Here is a 19,341-nt window from a genome sequence, read left to right on the forward strand (position 1 = left end):
GTATACAGACAGAATGACAGTCCAACTGGCCATGTGTACACAGACAGACTGACAGTCCAACTGGCCATGTGTATAGAGACAGAATGACAGTCCAACTGGCCTTGTATACACAGACAGAATGACAGTCCAACTGACCATGTGTACCCACACAGAATGACAGTCCATCGTTCTATGTATACACAGACAGACTGACAGTCCAACTGGCCATGTGTATAGAGACAGAATGACAATCCATCTGGCCATGTGTATACAGACAACTGACCAAGAGTATAGAGACAGAATGACAGTCCAACTGGCCATGTGTATAGAGACAGAATGACAGTCCAACTGACCATGTGTACACAGACAGACTGACAGTCCAACTGGCCATGTGTATAGAGACAGAATGACAATCCATCTGGCCATGTGTATACAGACAACTGACCAAGAGTATAGAGACAGAATGACAGTCCAACTGGCCATGTGTATAGAGACAGAATGACAGTCCAACTGACCATGTGTACACAGACAGACTGACAGTCCAACTGGCCATGTGTATAGAGACAGAATGACAATCCATCTGGCCATGTGTATACAGACAACTGACCATGTGTACACAGACAAAATGACAGTCCAACTGGCCATGTGTATACAGACAGAATGACAGTCCAACTGACCATGTGTACATAAGAAAGGATCAATCCAGCTTGTCATGTGTACATTAGACATTCAGTCCGATACAAATTCCGCAAAGAAATCATCTAATTTCTTTGGTAAAATTACCAAAATTGGTGTCTAAAATACATTTTCTGCAGTAAAGACATCACCATTTCCCCCACAAAAATTAATACAAACACAATTTCGAATAACTCAATTCCAAATCCAAAACGAAATATGTCCCACTTATGTCATTATAAATAGCTATTGTCAGAGAAGATAAGATAAAATTATACAAATACATATGCATTGTGTAACTGATATTTATTTATGGTTAGATGTAAACATGGTTTATGTTGTCTAATACTACAAAGAAATTTTAAAAGTGAGACTTGTTTATTTCATATTTTGCTTGTTTGAATCACATATTAAATGTTTAGGCATCATTCAAGTACAAAATTGAAAACAGAAGCTAAAAAATAGTGAAAATTGTGTATACTGCAATTTTCTGCAGTTCTACAGTGAGTTAGATTTTCTGCAAATCTCTCTGTGATCGTGGAATCACAGAATTCATCTGGGACTGGACTGTTACAATCCAGCCTATCATGTGTACATGCTTGTGTTTGCTACAACAGAGAAGACCTGTGGAAGGCCAACAACTATACGTCATGTAATGTAGCATCTGACAGTGAGGAAGAAGACTCCCAGGAGGAACATGGGGAGGAAGAGGAGGAGGAGAACGGCAGACAACATGCTATACAATATGTGAGTGGGGATGTCACCCACCCTAGTGATGCCGGCACCCTCAACAACATCATTGTCCACTGTGCAGGTGAGTCCTACGGTTCGGGCAGAGATAACATGGTAATAAGCAGACACAGTCATTACTGACAACATCAAAGTCATAGTTTGTTTTTCAAATTCTACTTGTAAACATGAATAAAATAGGATTAGGCTCAACTAAGTAGTTTTTCATCTTGATTTGCAGAACTACCAACCCTAAAAATTGACAATTCAGAAAAACCTGTCTACAGTCCTACAATGCACTTTCATGTCTGTGTTTTCATCTGATCAGTGATACTAAAATTGATAAATTCTTATTCTAGTTAGACAGTATTTAGAATTGTGTGCACAAAGCAAAAATTAATTATAGTTTTATTGTAACTGAAATAAAAATTTCTACTGTTTAAATTTATAATTTCTTAAAAAAAACACATGTTTCTTTCCTTTAGTAATCAAAGGTGAGGTTAATTGTCCATGAGAGGTCTAACTCTCCCAAGACTGTAAGGCCTGTGGGTTTCCCTGTAGTGACCTGTGTTGTACCCCACCTGGTGTGTTGCAGATGACGCTGGTCAGTGGGGACGGGGAGGCCTGTTCTCAGCCCTGTCAGCCAGGTCACCCCACCCAGAGGCCCAGTACCAGCTGGCTGGCAGGATGAAAGGTGGGAGACACTCCTGGGGGAGGGTCAGTGTCACAGTAATGTAAAAAACACTCAGTCCTCATGTTAGCTTGTTTCAATTTGTTCAGATGAATTTAAGAAACGTGTACTCTTTATGGAGAGCAATTTTATGGGATGTAAGAGAGATTGTACTGTAGATACATGTCACTCACCCTATTACTGTGTGGTGTGATGTGTAGGATAGTACTGTGAAGTCAGTGCTTGTTTCCCATGTCACAAGGTTGTCTAGCAGTGGTGTTGGTATGTTGTAGATCTGGCCCTGGGAGACTGTCACCTGGTATGTCTGGACAACGATACAGAGGACTGCCATGAGTGGGTGTGTATCACATACATTGGAACTGGCATAACTCATATATGTAAATACATTGCATTCTCCAGTAACTTATCTTGCATCTAAGTATTTATTATTGGGTCATGGCCAAAGCAGCAAACATGTTTTATCTAGTAGTACCACACTATACAATGGCGAAATTGTAATGTTGTTATGTTCCGTAAGGACGCAGCACATCAGCAGAGTTTCAACCTGTCCCCAGACATTGTCTGGTTAGACTTCAGAAAGGTGCATACAAAATCATCGGAACTGTGTTCCCAATCTCACAAGTGCAAAGATGTATCTTTCATTTTACCCAGTGTATGTGGCGACCTGTCCAGAAGCTAGGTTTCATGCATGAATACAAGGACAATGAAGAGTTTGGTTCCTTTGGTTCCATCTCAAGTGGTGGAGGATGTCTTGGTGAGGTGGATTTCAGATAGTCCTCCTGGGGATTCAGTTGCCAGGTTTATGGAATGCGTCGCACCACTACAACAACGAGGAACATCAAACCAATAATAACCTCGAGGGCTGGCATCACAGACTGAACAACATTTACATAGCACCGAACTGTCGAAAGTACCTGGTGCAATGATCCCGACTGTCAAAAATATTTGAGTGCATAAACTATGACCATCACCGAACTGTCGAATATCAAGACTACCTCTGTTTTAGATTTCCGACACCTCGTGCTGACATTGTTACATGTCGTGTACACTTGCTGTGATCTATGCCACATTCTGTATACATGAATGCTATACTACAACCAAGGACTGTATCCCACTCACTCTCTGGACTGTTGTGTTGATACACACAGTTAGCTCCTATGGGAATCTTACACATCTTTTCAAAATGTTACCGTGAAGATCCAGGTTAGAATAGGTCTTCTGCAACCCATGCTTGACGTAAAAGGTGACCTTGCTTGTCGTAAGAGGCGACTAACGGGATTGGGTGGTCGGGCTTGCTAACTTGGTTGATGCATGTCATCGATCCCAATTGCGTGGATCTATGCTCATGATATCAATTACTGGATTGTCTGGTCCAGACTCGATTATTAACAGATCCCCGTCATATAGCTGGAATGTTGCTAAGTGCAGCTTTAAACAACAAACAAACAAACTAAAAGACATACAGTACAGGTACTGCATTATTGATGTTATTGATGGTGGAATAAGTTTCCGATCCATCTTTTATGGAATGGGGTAAACATGTTCCTCCTGGTTGAAGCCTACTGTGACAGTAACCTCATTCACACTGGCTTGTGGTATTAGGAACCTCTGATAATCTGTTGTTACAACAATATTTACGTAAGAAATTTAGTGTTGTTTAACTGTTGTTTCCCACTATGAAAAACAATTATGTCAAACATATATCAATCAGTATACGATTGTCATCTTTCTCTTATATCATCAAAGACATAAAATGCGCCATGACGTCAAACAAAATGGTGTCAAAATTTTAGTCAATAGATTTGATGATAAATCTAGTATTACATTAATAATGGTGCAACAATCGTCAAATTACACTCACTCAGTGAAGTGAATGTGGGAATCTATGGACTAATTTACATGTTAGTTGGGGCCATCCATCTCACTATTACTTCATGTTTTATTCCCGTAGCATATGATGCAGGAGGAACTAGTCATCATCTGGTCCGTCAATCCATCTTTCCATCAGTCCGTATTTTGTTTCCGGAGCCTAACTTGCTGAGAAACAAAAGATATTTCATCCAAACTTCACCAGGGCCTGAAGTGGTGCCTTTTCCTATTTAGGAACTTATCAAAATTCCATTTTTTCCTGTTTCCATGGAAATAAGTTAGACTTAGCTGAAACGAATGTACCCCCGTGGTAGGTGTTGTTTCTGGAACAGAACTAAAACAATATTCAAGATTTTTCACTCAAACATGATACATGTATTAATCAGGGGCTCTAGTGGAGCCTTTTGCTATTTTATACTTATCCTGCTTTACTCCTTAATGCATATTACTGCTTGTTTCTTGACAGAGAAAAGAGCTGTGTGAGGGTCTTTGCTTGAAGAAGTTGCTCCAACTAGCTGAGAGGCCAGCCCATCACGCAGCTCCCACCTGACCAAAGGAAGTGATGTCACGGATCCTCACATTACTCTTGTCACTTGATGAGAGAAGACCTGTTTTTCTCTGTAACATAAATCTGGTTCAAACCCTCACGTGTTTGCTATCTGAGTTAATGTTGTGTTGTCTTTGTGTTGTGCCTACGGTTTGTATTTTGTACATTCTATGTTTTATAACATGTGCATAACGTTATTAGACACTTACTGGCGTTTTCTCAAAAGAAAGCATAAGGCCAGGTGTCTTGTTGCTCCAAGTAGCCATCTTGAATATTTTGCGTAGCCAGCAGTTTGTGAACTGGTTTGCGTTCTATATTCTTTTGCTTGGTACCCCACGATTGGCGTATCCTCGCAAGTATTGTTTGTTTTGTTGTATGTTGTCTTACTGTTGTCTTTGTGGGATAAACAAATTATAGCATACATAATCGGACAGGGACGCATTGTGATTTTACACTGCTTCATTGCAGATATCATGCCCTCATGCTCAATGTGTCGGCGTAATATGTCGGCGTGGGATCCCCACCCCCTGTGCCTTAATTGTACATCTCAATGCCTCCAGGGTCACCGATGTAAAGACTGTTTACTGCTTTTACCCACAGCTTTCAGACAGTACCTCTGTGTGTGTAAAAAATGCAGAACACAGCAGGCCAGGAAATACAGGCGCACGATGTCAGACTACTCCGAGGTTTCACCTTCTAGATCGGCCTTCTATGACCACCCCCCAACATCAACTGCTACCTTGATGTCAGACCCCATGGTTGTAGTCTCTACCTAGAGCACTTTGACAACCACAACAGCGTCTATCTTTACAGCGGTGACCACCGTGGCGCTCACGTACCAAGCGGCGCCTAAACTATCCTCCGGACAGATGCTCCCACAGGCGCCCCCGCCTACTGCACTGACGCCCATGATACACGCCTCCCTCCTCCAGTACATTCAGTACTTACAGGCCAGACAGCCGTCGACGACGCCAGCACCTTTACAGACGCCTCTACAAGCGCCACCCATAGCGCCTCTGCAGACGCTTCTACTAGCACCTATACAGACAGTGCCTATCCTTAAACAGCGCTGAAACAGATGCCAGCACCTCGTCGGATGCCTATACAGATGCCAGAGCCTCGTCGGACGCCTATACAGACGCCTTTACAAAGCACCGTCTTCAGCGTCCATAAAGGCGTCTATCCTAGCGTCTCGGGTTGTGCCTATCCTTGCGCCTCTCCCAAGTGCGCCTCTACAGACACAGACACGGGACAACCTCACAGACAGACGATTAGCCATTCCACGATGTCCTTGTGGCTACCTGCTCTCATTCTACAGGCCTATGAGATCGTCAGTTCCAGAGACCAGAGCGGTTGCTGGACACTTGATTGGCATCAATACAATGCCGCTCCAACACATTCACTTGTTTGGCGTCCATACAACAGCTCTCCAACACTTCCCAAGGTCCTGGAAGCACCTAACCTCGTGGTGACAGTTCTGTGGAAATCTCCCGCCAATTCTCATCGTCTATAAACGTTGGTTGAACGTTTCCTCGGAGAAAGCGAATGGACTCTCAAAGATGTCCTTACCCACGGCGTCTGGTAGATATTATCTGCACCACAGTTGACAATCACAACCCCATGACCGATTCGGTATTCAACAGAATCGTCATATGCTCCCGGGTACCCAACTGGGTCATCGTTCCCAACACCGGATCAGTCGTCACTCTTATCATGGGGATCAACTTGCCCTTACACCGGCAACGTCACAGTTTCTACTCAGAACTCGGACACACCACTGGTCTGTCAACAACAGTCCACTCAGCATACGGGGTTTCAGTTTACTGCGCAGGACGACATACATGTCACGTGTCAAGAACTACGACTGTAAACATCATCAACAGTAATCAGGTCAACCGACCTTATGGGATCCGTGCAGTGTATTTATACAGACTGGCTTGCATGATCAGTTATGAGTAACGCTGCAACCACTCGACCAGACGCCTGTCGCTGTACATCAATGACTCAATCCCGAGTCTCAGCCTTCGCCCAAGACGAGACAGCTCTCAAGACCCTGGCTAGGGTGTCACAGCCAGCCTTCGCTGAGGCGTCCAAGTCTGGCTCATACCAGCCGCGACACAACACCCTCCAAGAGACCGGTGGGAGTACAGCAGGTGCACCTGACTCCAGCTCTCCACCTACCACGCACTCTGCGCCAATGGCAAGTCCTTCTAGGCCTCCTAACCTCAGCGCAGGACTTGACATACAGAGGAAGGCTCCAACTGCGCCCAGTTCAGATGTTCCATCGTCTCTCAGATCATCTCAAGCAGCATCCCCGGTGGTGGAATCGAATGTCTTAGGTGGTGTCTCCTTGACAGGACTTACAACCTCTCTGCGCCTATTAGTAGATGCGCTCCTGCAGTGATGGGGCACACACCTTGAGGGACAGGTTGCCTCGGGGCTGTGGTCCGCTGATCAGCGCCTATGGCACATCAACAACCGCAGACGGGAAGCGCTTATCTTGGCCATCACTCACTGGAAGCAGGCCCTCAGACACGCCAGGCTCTCCATCTCGAAGGACAACATCACTGTCGTATGGTGCCTTCCGATCCAAGGAATGACTCACTCAACCTTGCTCCTTCACCAGACGTTCCGATTTTTTCACCTGGTGGATCATCTGGGGATTCAGTTCCAGGTCCACCACATCCAAGCTGTCGAAACATCCTTGTGGATGCCCTATCTCGGCCAGGCAACTTCACCCAGATGCCTCGCTCTTGTTTGTCAAGACCACGGTCTCCCCAACATAGACCTGTTCGCCACCAGCCAGAACTACCAGATCCATGACCTACATATCTCTGGTGCCGGATCCACTGGCTTGGGCAGTCGACATTTTCAGTGTCCCCTAGGAAGGACTAAAAGCGTACACTTTTCCGCCACCAGTACTCCTTCCCAAAGTCGTCCAGAAGATCAGATCGACACAGAACCTTGATCTGACTTTGGGCGCGCCCAGGTGGCCAGCAACCCACTGCCACACCCAGATTGGCCAAATCTGTTGATCCACCCTCACAGCAGACAGGTTATGTCTTCACGTCTGGTCCATTTACAGAGAGCACTGAACGCCAAAGGCTGCTCGGCCAGAGCGGCTAGGGCCATCACGATGGCACATCGCCCAACCACCAGGAGCCTCTATGATGAAAAGTGGCAATCCTTGGAGAGCTTTTGCAGGGGCAAGCACCTAGACCCCACATCTGCATCGCCTCAATTCCTGGCCGAGTTCATGCTCCATCTGTCACAAGTGTAAGCTCAAGGGCAGTACCATCATGACCTACCTTGTGGCGCTCAACTCCGTCCTGGCAATTCCGGAAGATCGGCCCATGACGTAAATCCCGGAACTACAGGCCCTGCTCCGCTCATTCAGGCTGGAAGACCGAAAGGCGAAATCTTGTACACCAGCTTGGGTCATGATCGTCATTATCACCTTGCTGAGAGACGCGCCTTTTGAGCCACTCGAAACATTGTCATTCTACAACCTAACGAAAAAGACGGTCTTCCTACTGGCGCTCGCCACAGCAGCCCGTGTCAGTGAGCTACACGCCCTAGACTTCACATGGGTCCGCTTTGAGCAGGGAGCACGGAGCCGTACATATGGGCCCGTGCTTGGACTTCATTGCAAAGAATCAGCTCCAAGGCCAGCCCGACAGATCGTTCCTCATCCCCCCTCTTTCATTGATTGTGGGCGCGGAAGATGATCTAGAGCTCTGTCTATGTCCGGTTAGAGCGCTTCGTTGTTACAGCTGACGATCCAAGGAACGCCGTAGACAACAACGACACCTCTTCATACTTGTATCTGCGACCTTGCGATCGCCCTCTGGCTACGAGCCATCATCCTCCAGGCCAACGAGGCAGCGGGATTGGACCCCCCCACGCTCCAACAACCCGCATGAGATCCGGGAGGTCACCTCCTAAATGGCGCTACACAGCAACTGCTCTCTACGCGCCATCATGGAGGGATGTTTCTGGCGATCCCACACGGTCTTCACCAGTCACTACCTGCAAGACATCCCATTGGAGGATGTGCAAGGCACGCACAGCTTTGGTCCATCAGTAGTGGCCCAGCAGGTCGCCACTAGTACACGTCATTGACCAAGCCTCCAACTCCAGAACCGGCCTTTCGACCTCCCGTGGCGTAAGCCCTGGACTAGAAGGTTCATGCCTCATTTGCATACGGCTCTGTGCTCCAGCCTCGACCTAACCGAGTGTTATTGTCAGGCTGCGCAGTACCAGGACACAATGCATACCTGACTTTTCCCTTCCATGTAATGGTCATCCAGGCCGACCACAGCCGAAGACGGGCTGATGGAAACCGAGTTTCCTATACATGGAGTGGTCACCCGATGCTGACCACACAGCCGAGGACGGGCTGAGGGAATGGGAGGTTCCCACACATGGAGGTGTCACCCAAAGCCGACCACACAGCCAAGGATTGGCTAGGGAACAGAGTCTTGAAATAACAGATGAAAGTCCACATCTGAAGGTATGCCCACCTCCAGTTCCATCCGATAAAGATAAATGGAGTAATGCAGGATAAGTAAAAATTCCAATAAAATCCTAGATATTTTTTATATTTGTATACTTATCCCGCATTACTGCATCCAAAGGACCCACCCATCGCAAATCTACCTCCCCACGATGCCTTCCAATGTTTCGGACTACAGAGTAATGTTAGGATCTGTAACGTCACTTCCCTTGGTCAGGTAGGAGCTGCGTGATGGGCTGGCCTCTCAGCTAGTTGGAGCAACTTCTTCAAGCAAAGACCCTCACACAGCTCTTTTCTCTGTCAAGAAACAAGTAGTAATATGCATTAAGGAGTAATGCAGGATTAGCCAAACACCCCCCCAAAAAAAACAAGATTGGCGATGTTCCTAAAAAAAGAACAGTTTTGCTGTTCTCATGTCTGCAACAGGTTTGTCTTTGACTCATAGAATTGTGTTTGTCTGGACAATATCTGTAAAACTATTCTTTTATTAAAAACTTTGCACACACAAAGACCAGGTTGTCAACTGGTGCTTTATATTTTTTCTGTTTCCACAGCAACAAGTTTGACATTGACTCTATATATATATGTATATAAGTGTACCGGGGTACCTGACATAGTAATACAATGTTCTGAATCTCAATTCCATGCTAAAGCTTTGATACCTCAATAACTACTCTTGTATACGGACAGACAAATTAGATAGAAATTCTCTCATCAAGTTGTATTTACTGTAACAGTCAGATGATTTGTTCTTTAGAATTGGTGGGGCCTGGGGGATTTGTTGTCTTCTGATGACTCTTGTTATTCTCTTGTTTTTCTTAACATTTGTGATGATATCAAAATGTATATGGCTTCAAGATTGATATTTCTGTTGGAATAGTTTTGAACAAAACAATATATATGTGAAATCATATGTTGTAGTCCACAGCAAATCCTCCCCAAGTGAGCAGAGTTGTAATGGCACAGTTTGAAGCATAGCCAAGTTATGCCACTTTTCTTTGTGAGATTGTATACCTCACAGTCATCTTTTTCATAGAGGAAAATCAATTTTCTTTATTTCATAAGCATACCTATGCATTTGATATATGTTTATGTTGTTCACATATCCGGCAGTGTTTTGTTTGCTTATGTTTCCATAAAGCTGTTAAATAAAAAAAATTGTCACACAGTAATTTTATCGATGTATGATAAAATATTACAAATTTTCTGTTGCTTTATGCATGTCAAGATCTCGGCCAATACTTAGCAGTGTCTGTTTTTCAAACCAGTGTAATATTTGCAGTTAATTTTACACCTTCAGATAGGAAATTTAATATTCTAAATCTCTGCTTCATTTTATAGTCATGCAAGTGCAATTCTCGAACAACCTTTTAATTTTCCAAAATTAAAAATGTGCGTCAGAAAAATAACTTGACATCCAGGGGATTAAACTGACAGTTGTGAAATCTGTTTGTTTCAGCTTGCTCTGCTGATAGCTCAGCACAGAGACAAGAGGAACAATCTCTCCGGCATCAAATTGTCGGCTCTTCGAGTTGGATTGGAGAAGATCCAGTCAGTAGCCAAGAAACATAAAGGTATGACAGGTACTTCATCCTGGACTTGACATCTAATGTCAGTGTGGCATCACTTGTCAAGCAGATACATACAGCACCCTGCATCTTTACAGATAGCTGCCTGAATGAAGGCAGGCAGGGGCAGAGCCATCAGGCCATTACCTGAGTACAGTACGCTGCGTAAATAACAAACACACTTACAGCCAACTGACAGATATAACAAACTTATTTGTTGGTTCTGGCCATTTGCTGTTTACAAGTTGTATATATGCTTAATACAAACTTCCCTTGGAGATTGTTATAACCGTAGTTGACTGCATGTAGATATGTATATGCCGGCTAACTTGGTGTATTATTCAGCTAACCACCTCCACCCCTACATATGACCCATTAAGTTTTGTCATAGAGCATTACACTAAATAGATACATGTGAGGATTCCAAGGTGTTATCCACTGTTGTGTTTATGTTGTACAGCCAGGGTCAACTGTTGTGTTTATGTTGTACAGCCAGGGTCAACTGTTGTGTTTATGTTGTACAGCCAGTGTCAACTGTTGTGTTTATGTTGTACAGCCACTGTTGTGTTTATGTTGTGCAGCCAGTGTCAACTGTTGTGTTCATGTTGTACAGCCAGTGGACACTGTTGTGTTTATGTTGTACAGCCAGTGTCCACTGTTATGTTTGTTTGGTACAGCCAGTGTCCACTGTGGTGTTTATGTTGTACAGCCAGGGTCAACTGTTGTGTTTATGTTGTACAGCCAGGGTCAACTGTTGTGTTTATGTTGTACAGCCAGTGTCCACTGTTGTGTTTATGTTGTACAGCCACTGTTGTGTTTATGTTGTACAGCCAGTGTCCACTGTTGTGTTTATGTTGTACAGCCAGTGTCCACTGTTGTGTTTGTGTTGTACAGCCAGTGTCCACTGTTGTGTTTATGTTGTACAGCCAGTGTCAACTGTTGTGTTTATGTTGTACAGCCAGTGTCCACTGTTGTGTTTATGTTGTACAGCCACTGTTGTGTTTATGTTGTACAGCCAGTGTCAACTGTTGTGTTCATGTTGTACAGCCAGTGTCCACTGTTGTGTTTATGTTGTACAGCCACTGTTGTGTTTATGTTGTACAGCCAGTGTCCACTGTTGTGTTTATGTTGTACAGCCAGTGTCAACTGTTGTGTTTGTGTTGTACAGCCAGTGTCCACTGTTGTGTTTATGTTGTACAGCCAGTGTCAACTGTTGTGTTTATGTTGTACAGCCAGTGTCCACTGTTGTGTTTATGTTGTACAGCCACTGTTGTGTTTATGTTGTACAGCCAGTGTCAACTGTTGTGTTCATGTTGTACAGCCAGTGTCCACTGTTGTGTTTATGTTGTACAGCCAGTGTCAACTGTTGTGTTTGTGTTGTACAGCCAGTGTCCACTGTTGTGTTTGTGTTGTACAGCCAGTGTCAACTGTTGTGTTTATGTTGTACAGCCAGTGTCCACTGTTGTGTTTATGTTGTACAGCCAGGGTCAACTGTTGTGTTTATGTTGTACAGCCAGTGTCAACTGTTGTGTTTATGTTGTACAGCCAGTGTCCACTGTTGTGTTTGTGTTGTACAGCCAGTGTCCACTGTTGTGTTTATGTTGTACAGCCAGTGTCCACTGTTGTGTTTATGTTGTACAACTAGTGTCAACTGTTGTGTTTGTGTTGTACAGCCAGTGTCAACTGTTGTGTTTATGTTGTACAGCCAGTGTCCACTGTTGTGTTTGTGTTGTACAGACAGTGTCCACTGTTGTGTTTGTGTTGTACAGCCAGTGTCCACTGTTGTGTTTGTGTTGTACAGCCAGTGTCAATTGTTGTGTTTATGTTGTACAGCCAGTGGACACTGTTGTGTTTATGTTGTACAGCCAGTGTCAACTGTTGTGTTTATGTTGTACAGCCACTTTTGTGTTTATGTTGTACATCCAGGGTCAACTGTTGTGTTTGTGTTGTACAGCCAGTGTCCACTGTTGTGTTTATGTTGTACAGCCAGTGTCCATTGTTTTGTTTATGTTGTACAGCCAGTGTCCACTGTTGTGTTTATGTTGTACACCAAGTGTCCACTGTTGTTTTTATGTTGTACAGCCAGGGTCAACTGTTGTGTTTATGTTGTACAGCCAGTGTCAACTGTTGTGTTTATGTTGTACAGCCACTGTTGTGTTTATGTTGTACAGCCACTGTTGTGTTTATGTTGTACAAGTAGTGTCAACAGTTGTGTTTATGTTGTACAACTAGTGTCAACTGTTGTGTTTATGTTGTACAGCCAGTGTCAACTGTTGTGTTTATGTTTTACAGCCAATGTCCACTGTTGTGTTTATGTTGTACAGCCAGTGTCAACTGTTGTGTTTGTGATGTACAGCCAGTGTCAACTGTTGTGTTTATGTTGTACAGCCAATGTCCACTGTTGTGTTTATATTGTACAGCCAGTGTCAACTGTTGTGTTTATGTTGTACAGCCAGTGTCAACTGTTGTGTTTGTGTTGTACAGCAAGGGTCAACTGTTGTGTTTATGTTGTACAGCCACTGTGGTGTTTGTTGTACAGCCAGTGTCAACTGTTGTGTTTATGTTGTACAGCCAGTGTCAACTGTTGTGTTTATGTTGTACAGCCAGTGTTCACCTACCCCGTATTGGCCACAACACTGCTGGCTTCAACTGGTACGGCACCGAGAGACTGATTCAGAAACACCTGGCCTCTACTGGAATACCCACCTTTATGTATCCTTGACCTGCAGAGACATAAGCCCAGTTACAGGTCGTCGATCTGGCTGCCAATATAAGTCAGTTTAGAGCTGACTTGATGAGGAGGTCTGTTAACTGACATCCCTTTTCGGCAGTTTGGACCTGCAGTTACTAATAAGAAGTGATGAACTATTGATAATAATTCATCAGGCAGCCACATGGGGATGTTTTAAGGTTTTAGGGTTTGACCACTGTCGCCAACATACTCTTTTTGAAACCATGCAGAATTTGGACTTTCCAGGGAGCAGGAGGAAGGTGGGGATGGAGCTGCTTCTGTTGTGGCATGCAATGTATACCCTTTCCAGTTAAACAAACAGGGTTTAATTTTAAGTTCAAGATTTTTTAACTTATATCAGCATGTTAGTTATGCTAAGTCTGTGTTGGTTTTCAAAATATTGATGATCCCAGCCAAATTTGATAAGTAGATATGTCATTTGTTAAACAGTTCAAGCTTGATGATAACCCAAATCGGTCCAATGTCAACAAGTTGATGGAGATAATGAAATCTCTGGTAGCTAGCAAAATTGGAAATTTTTGAAGAGGTCCAAATGGTGGTTTGTATGACTGTCATGTTGGAAAGCTGTTCAAGCTGGTCAATCGCAAGGCGGTCAAATATCATGTGGTCAGCGTTCAACAATTTATCGGGGGTAAAAATATATCCACATAGATGTCACATTTCAGTCATTCTAGGCATCTCATTGGCTGATTCTGAACCCTAATCTTTACGTTAAGGATCCCAGTGTTCAATGCATTGCACAATTTCAACAACCAGTTGGGGGCACGGGTGGCAAAGTCGTCTAAGCCGCCATGATTCACTGTGCAGAGTTGCGTCCCTTAGGGACACCAAAAACCTATGATTGTGGGTTCGAACCCTGGTTTGCACAGATTATGTTTCTACGTTTGTCAGCACCATACCCGTGCTCATGGGTTTCACCAAAGTGATAAACATCTGAGACCTGATCACTTCGGGCTTTCCTCCCACATTAAGCTGACACGCCGCATTATAACTGGAATAATGTTAAGAGTGGCGTTACTCCCAACTCACTCACTCAATTCAACAACCAGTCCGTTGTCTGATTGTTTCCGGCTTTTAATTGCATTACTGTCTTTTTCTGTCTGCTCGTGTGTTTGATTACTTAGTCAACTTATGCCCTAATAGTAACAACACTGGAGATGTCTTCAGGGGATTAATCGCTGACAGGCACTCATTGTGTGGAATAGAACCGAGGGGCGCAGGCGGTTTATGATAACTGAACAGGATTCTAACTCTGCAAAATGAGAAGATCAAAGGTTATGTTAAACACATTCATTAATGTTTGCAATGTTATTTTTGTAGGATTAACAGAATTAGCAGAATCAGTGTATGTATAGCGGCTAAGAATCACAAGATAGAATAACTCTGCAAACGAGTCTACATATCAGCCAATGACAACATTTGTCATGCACTGCTGCGGCGGTATCTTTAGCCCACGCCCCCAACGAGGCCTGTATAGGAAGCTGATATAGTGCCGGTGATATCAGCACATTTACTTGGACATTTAAATACTTTCTCCGAAAATATTATGAATTTTTCTCTCTCAGAAATTAAATTAATCTAGGAAAATAAATAATTCACAACAAAATTGCATTATCATTTTCAGTTTACTTGTCCTTCAAATGGTTGTCTTTGTTAATATGTTTGTTGTCTACATATCCAAGTGAGCTGCAGTGCCGTTGCGCTATTTGTAGGAAGCAACCACAGACCTACCCACAACTGAGTACAACTATTTGGAAAGAGGTAACTAAAGAAACCTTCTATATATCTTTAGGAAGCTTCATTTCATTCTGATTTTTTTAGTCAGACCTTATGTGATTATGTCTTTTCCGTTTGACTGATTACATAACAGCTGCTAGAGTTGATATCATTTCCTCAACTATGTGAAGTTATTACTTTCCCCGGAGACAGAAGCTGAAGCGGAAAGTTCCACCCCCAGCCAGTCCACCATCGTCACCCCCAGTCAGTCCTTCGTCGTCACTCTCAGCCATCCCGTCCATGTCAGCGCCTGGAGAAAGACCTCTCAAATGTAGAACAAATACCATTTTTATGTTATCAATTCAGCTAAATATTGATTAATTTGAGAGTTGCTAAAGGCTCTGATGCATTGGAAGTTTGTCTGTTGAGTCACATAAATTATGTCCAAAAGTTAACTGCAATCAATACACTTTTTGAGATGTATGCAAATGCCTGGGCTATGGGATTGTGGGCCATCTGTGGAAAGTTTGCACATTAAATATACCACATAGATGTACTGTTGATGGAACCCAAGTATTTGGGTGTGCACTTGTGACAGTACTATTTCAGGAGGGAAGATGGAACGGTTGCAGGAACAACTGAACCTATATTTCACAATAAATGTATGTGGCTTGTCCTCTATTACATAGCTATGAAACACTAAATGCAGGTGATACAATGTGTGTATTTTCTTCACACAGATTGAGAAAAGGTCACCCACCTATGTAAATTATATAAAGGACATTGCAGAATGTTGTCTTCAGCTGTCTCCTTGTTAGGTTCAGTGATAATGTTCTGTATGTTGCACCAATATTAGTATAGCCTGACAATGTGGTGTACCTCTGACAGTTCTGAAGCGACTGAGTAGTGGAGGGACATCAGCGCGCAGCTCATCACCGCTGCCGTCCTACTTCATGGGCTGCTCAATCCATCTCCATCACATCCCAGATGATGACAGCAAATACTACAGAAGATACATTGTTGCATATCCTTGACCAAGCCAGTCTACCTTTTACCACATCTGTCACATACCCCTTCTTTTGCTTATAACATGTTTATTACAGACCATTTTTACAGGTGTTAGCTCACCTGAACCTGTATATCCTTCATACTCGCCCTTTAATCTGGCATTTCTGCATGTACCATTGTGAAGTCATTGTGTACATTTTACCCCAGAACACTGTTACTTGGCATTGCTCTTCAGCAACTCATGCTTGTCGTAAGAGGCAACTATGCTTGCCATAATAGGCGATTATCGAGATTGGGTGGTCAGACTTGCTTACTTGGTGCAGTATTAAACAACAAACAAACTTGTCATTAAAGGCAACTGATGGTGCATTGGGTAGTCAGACTCAATGACTGGCTTGATTGCATAGCATCATATCCCAACAGCATGGAATCTGGGATGCTGCAAATATTCCAGAATGTTCAGGTGAGCTACAAGGGGTCTCAAATTTAACCTAGAAGAGGTATACTGAGGTTGATGCCTATAAATGGTGTTAGTTTGTTTTCTCGACATCTGTTCTAGCAGTATGTAGACCTTAACAATGATACATATGATGGTGACGTCCATGCCTCAGTCAGCCCATCCACAACACATGTGGTTATCTCACAGGGAGCAGACAGAGAGGTTCGTGAAAACAGCATCATCAGTATCACAGCTGAAACCTGTGTCTGTCCAATGTGTAGTCATTCTCCATTTTCTGTACATTTAAGCATCCACTTTCTTATGTAAGTTATACATAAATTTATATCAATCTGCTTCGCTATGACTATGCATACATATTAGCTGACCTTGCCCATCCTTTCATCTGCTCTTTCTTCTGTTGGTTTGCTCTGCAATTAGATGGTTCATCTCTAATATGTGGACATGTAAATGGTACATCAATATCAATAAGAGATTCTATTATTTACAGACCGCAGTCATATAGCTGGAATATTGCTCAGTATGGCGTTAAGTAACAACAAACAAACAAAACTTGTATTATACGAAGTCAACTATAAACATTATGAAATTGCTGAATGTATAAATGTTTAGTATGCCTTAAAACTAGGTGTGTGCCCCTGTGCCATGTGTGCCGTGCCATCCCTTTCTGAAACACCAGTTTTTCTCCATGTCTTTATTTTAGTTGTTGGTACTTTCAGATTTTAAAGGGAGCTGTATGTGCGAACCCCGATGTAGTGATTGTGACGAGTCAATGGATGGCGGACTGTCTCAACATGGGGAGACTGCTGGAGACCGATACATACCAGATACTACTGGAGTAAACACTGCCTTTGTGTTGTCAGGAACCATAATGGATGTCAGGACTATTGAGTACTGTAAATAGGATGTGCAGGTATTAAGTTAGATATTGAACTCAGGTACGACTCTCTTGCGTCACAAGAATTAAAACATAGTTCTGTAGAGTAGGCTATTGTTCCCATCTTATGAAGTTCAATACTACCTGTACCATTTAGATGCAAATTACAATCAGAACCCTGAAAGTGCAGTGGAACATCATCGGGACCAATCATTCATATTTCGATGACAAATAGAACGTTGCACTTTCTAAAACTCAAAGATTATGTAAGAAGTTCTATTTATATTATTCTATTAGCAAAACTATTTGACCACTTCTTGACTGTGCTCTGCTGGTGATTCCAGCAGATCCCCAGTGTTCCTGCTTGTCGTAAGATCCAAATTGAGATGAGGATTGGCTGACCTGGCTGACTGTACCCAAACAGTTGGCATTGTTGCTCATGCTACTCACCACTGTGTGACAGCCGCAGATTCCATTATGTTAGAGTTGAACCCATTCTCTTTGAGGTAAGTCAGGCAATAGATCCACATGGTCATCTGATGCCTGATTTAGTGTGATTAGTGTGATCAGTAATTGGTTTGTCTTCACATTCTGCTGTGATATTGCCGAAGGGGGAGTAAAGTCTCATTCATGTTCAGTTTTGCTTACCATGGAATAAAGCAGACAATGGTTTATCCTTCTATAGTTCTGCTGAAAACACATACAGTATGTGTGGCAGACTCTTGCATAATACTGAGTACTGATGAAGAAATACTTAAAACATGTCTTACTGTGATAGAAACATTGAGTGAGTGTTATGTTATGAAGACATAAATGATCAAATGCCCGTGTGTATTGACAATCGTTTGTTTATTGCGACTTTGATGTGTAGTTAGAATCTAGAATTGTTGTGTGTTAGTATTCATATTAAAATCATCTTTCCACTGATCGACAAGTGAAAGAATAGATATGATATTGTCCCTGTTGGCCCACTGGAAATGGCAATATTAAAGTTAAGGAAAACTTTGAAATACCAGATTAACCTCTCTTTTTTTCCCATCACTTCCTCGTGTCAAAACTCCTGACATGATTAACTTTTGCTAAAATGATTTGAAAACACTGATTTTTCAAGATTTCAAAAGAAAATCTTAACATGAGCAAGTCGGTGACCCAAAATATAACTTTGCCATATGTTACTGTCTGTATCTACAGCTTCAGTCAAGTCTTGCACATGTTCAAAAACTAGAAAGACCTTCCTGAAAACCTCTAAAATGAAAGTTTTAAAACTTTTTAGCCATACCTATACATCTTGGGTTGTTAAGTCCAAAACTTGATATAAGTGAAGTGAACAAAGTCATTGATATTTCTGTTTTCGAAGGAATTCTAAAATTATTTGCTCATTTCTTGAATGCTGCAGATCCTCTGGACCAAAGGGGCCCTTATCATTCCTTGTATTTTACTGGTTTCTTAATTTCTTAAACAAATAAATGGACAAGCGAAAATATGAAAATATTGTTTATCATTCTATACTTATGTTTAACTTTATGTGACTGGAGCGAGTAATCAATGTTTGTCATAAGCCTTGAGAAGGCAAAGTGAATTCTAGAAAATAACAAATGAATAATAGTGATTATTGATTGATATTGTTTATTGTTTTCATTGTTTCCTGTGATATTAAAATGTTATTCATAATGAGTTTCAGGAGACAGAAAGTTTGTTATTATTTTTGTTATTAAACAAATTCAGGGATTCATAATTTTGTACTGCTAATACTTATGATGACTCTTCTTTAATGTGCAAGTACAGGTATATAAAGACATGTTTCAAATGAATAGTAGTTTGCAGGTGAGGTGTGCTGATTCTCAAGGAATTTTTAAAGTTTTTAATACGTATTGGTGTTTATACTTTAGCACATGAAGACTTTCAATCTGATTTCTCTCCATTGCATCTTTTATATACATGTAGTGTTGTTTTAAGA

The 19,341-nt window shown here is 42.6% G+C and overlaps 1 protein-coding gene across 1 annotated transcript in view; it reads left to right on the forward strand.

Moving 5' to 3' along the window:
• The window catches only part of LOC139466664 (chromodomain-helicase-DNA-binding protein 1-like), a 77,876-nt gene extending 58,535 nt beyond the window's left edge, over window positions 1-19,341 (forward strand). The window contains exons 17-25 of the mRNA XM_071248259.1: window positions 1,272-1,468; window positions 1,979-2,077; window positions 2,347-2,411; window positions 10,466-10,580; window positions 13,178-13,286; window positions 15,234-15,373; window positions 15,931-16,065; window positions 16,635-16,711; window positions 17,227-19,341. Of these exons, the coding sequence (XP_071104360.1) occupies window positions 1,272-1,468; window positions 1,979-2,077; window positions 2,347-2,411; window positions 10,466-10,580; window positions 13,178-13,286; window positions 15,234-15,373; window positions 15,931-16,065; window positions 16,635-16,711; window positions 17,227-17,349 (1,060 nt within the window). The 3' untranslated portion in view covers window positions 17,350-19,341. The remainder of the gene's footprint in view (window positions 1-1,271; window positions 1,469-1,978; window positions 2,078-2,346; window positions 2,412-10,465; window positions 10,581-13,177; window positions 13,287-15,233; window positions 15,374-15,930; window positions 16,066-16,634; window positions 16,712-17,226) is intronic.

This window comes from Haliotis cracherodii, unplaced genomic scaffold, assembly GCF_022045235.1.
Source record: "Haliotis cracherodii isolate W230 unplaced genomic scaffold, xgHalCrac1.p SCAF_19, whole genome shotgun sequence".
NCBI classification, from domain to species: Eukaryota; Metazoa; Mollusca; class Gastropoda; order Lepetellida; family Haliotidae; genus Haliotis; species Haliotis cracherodii.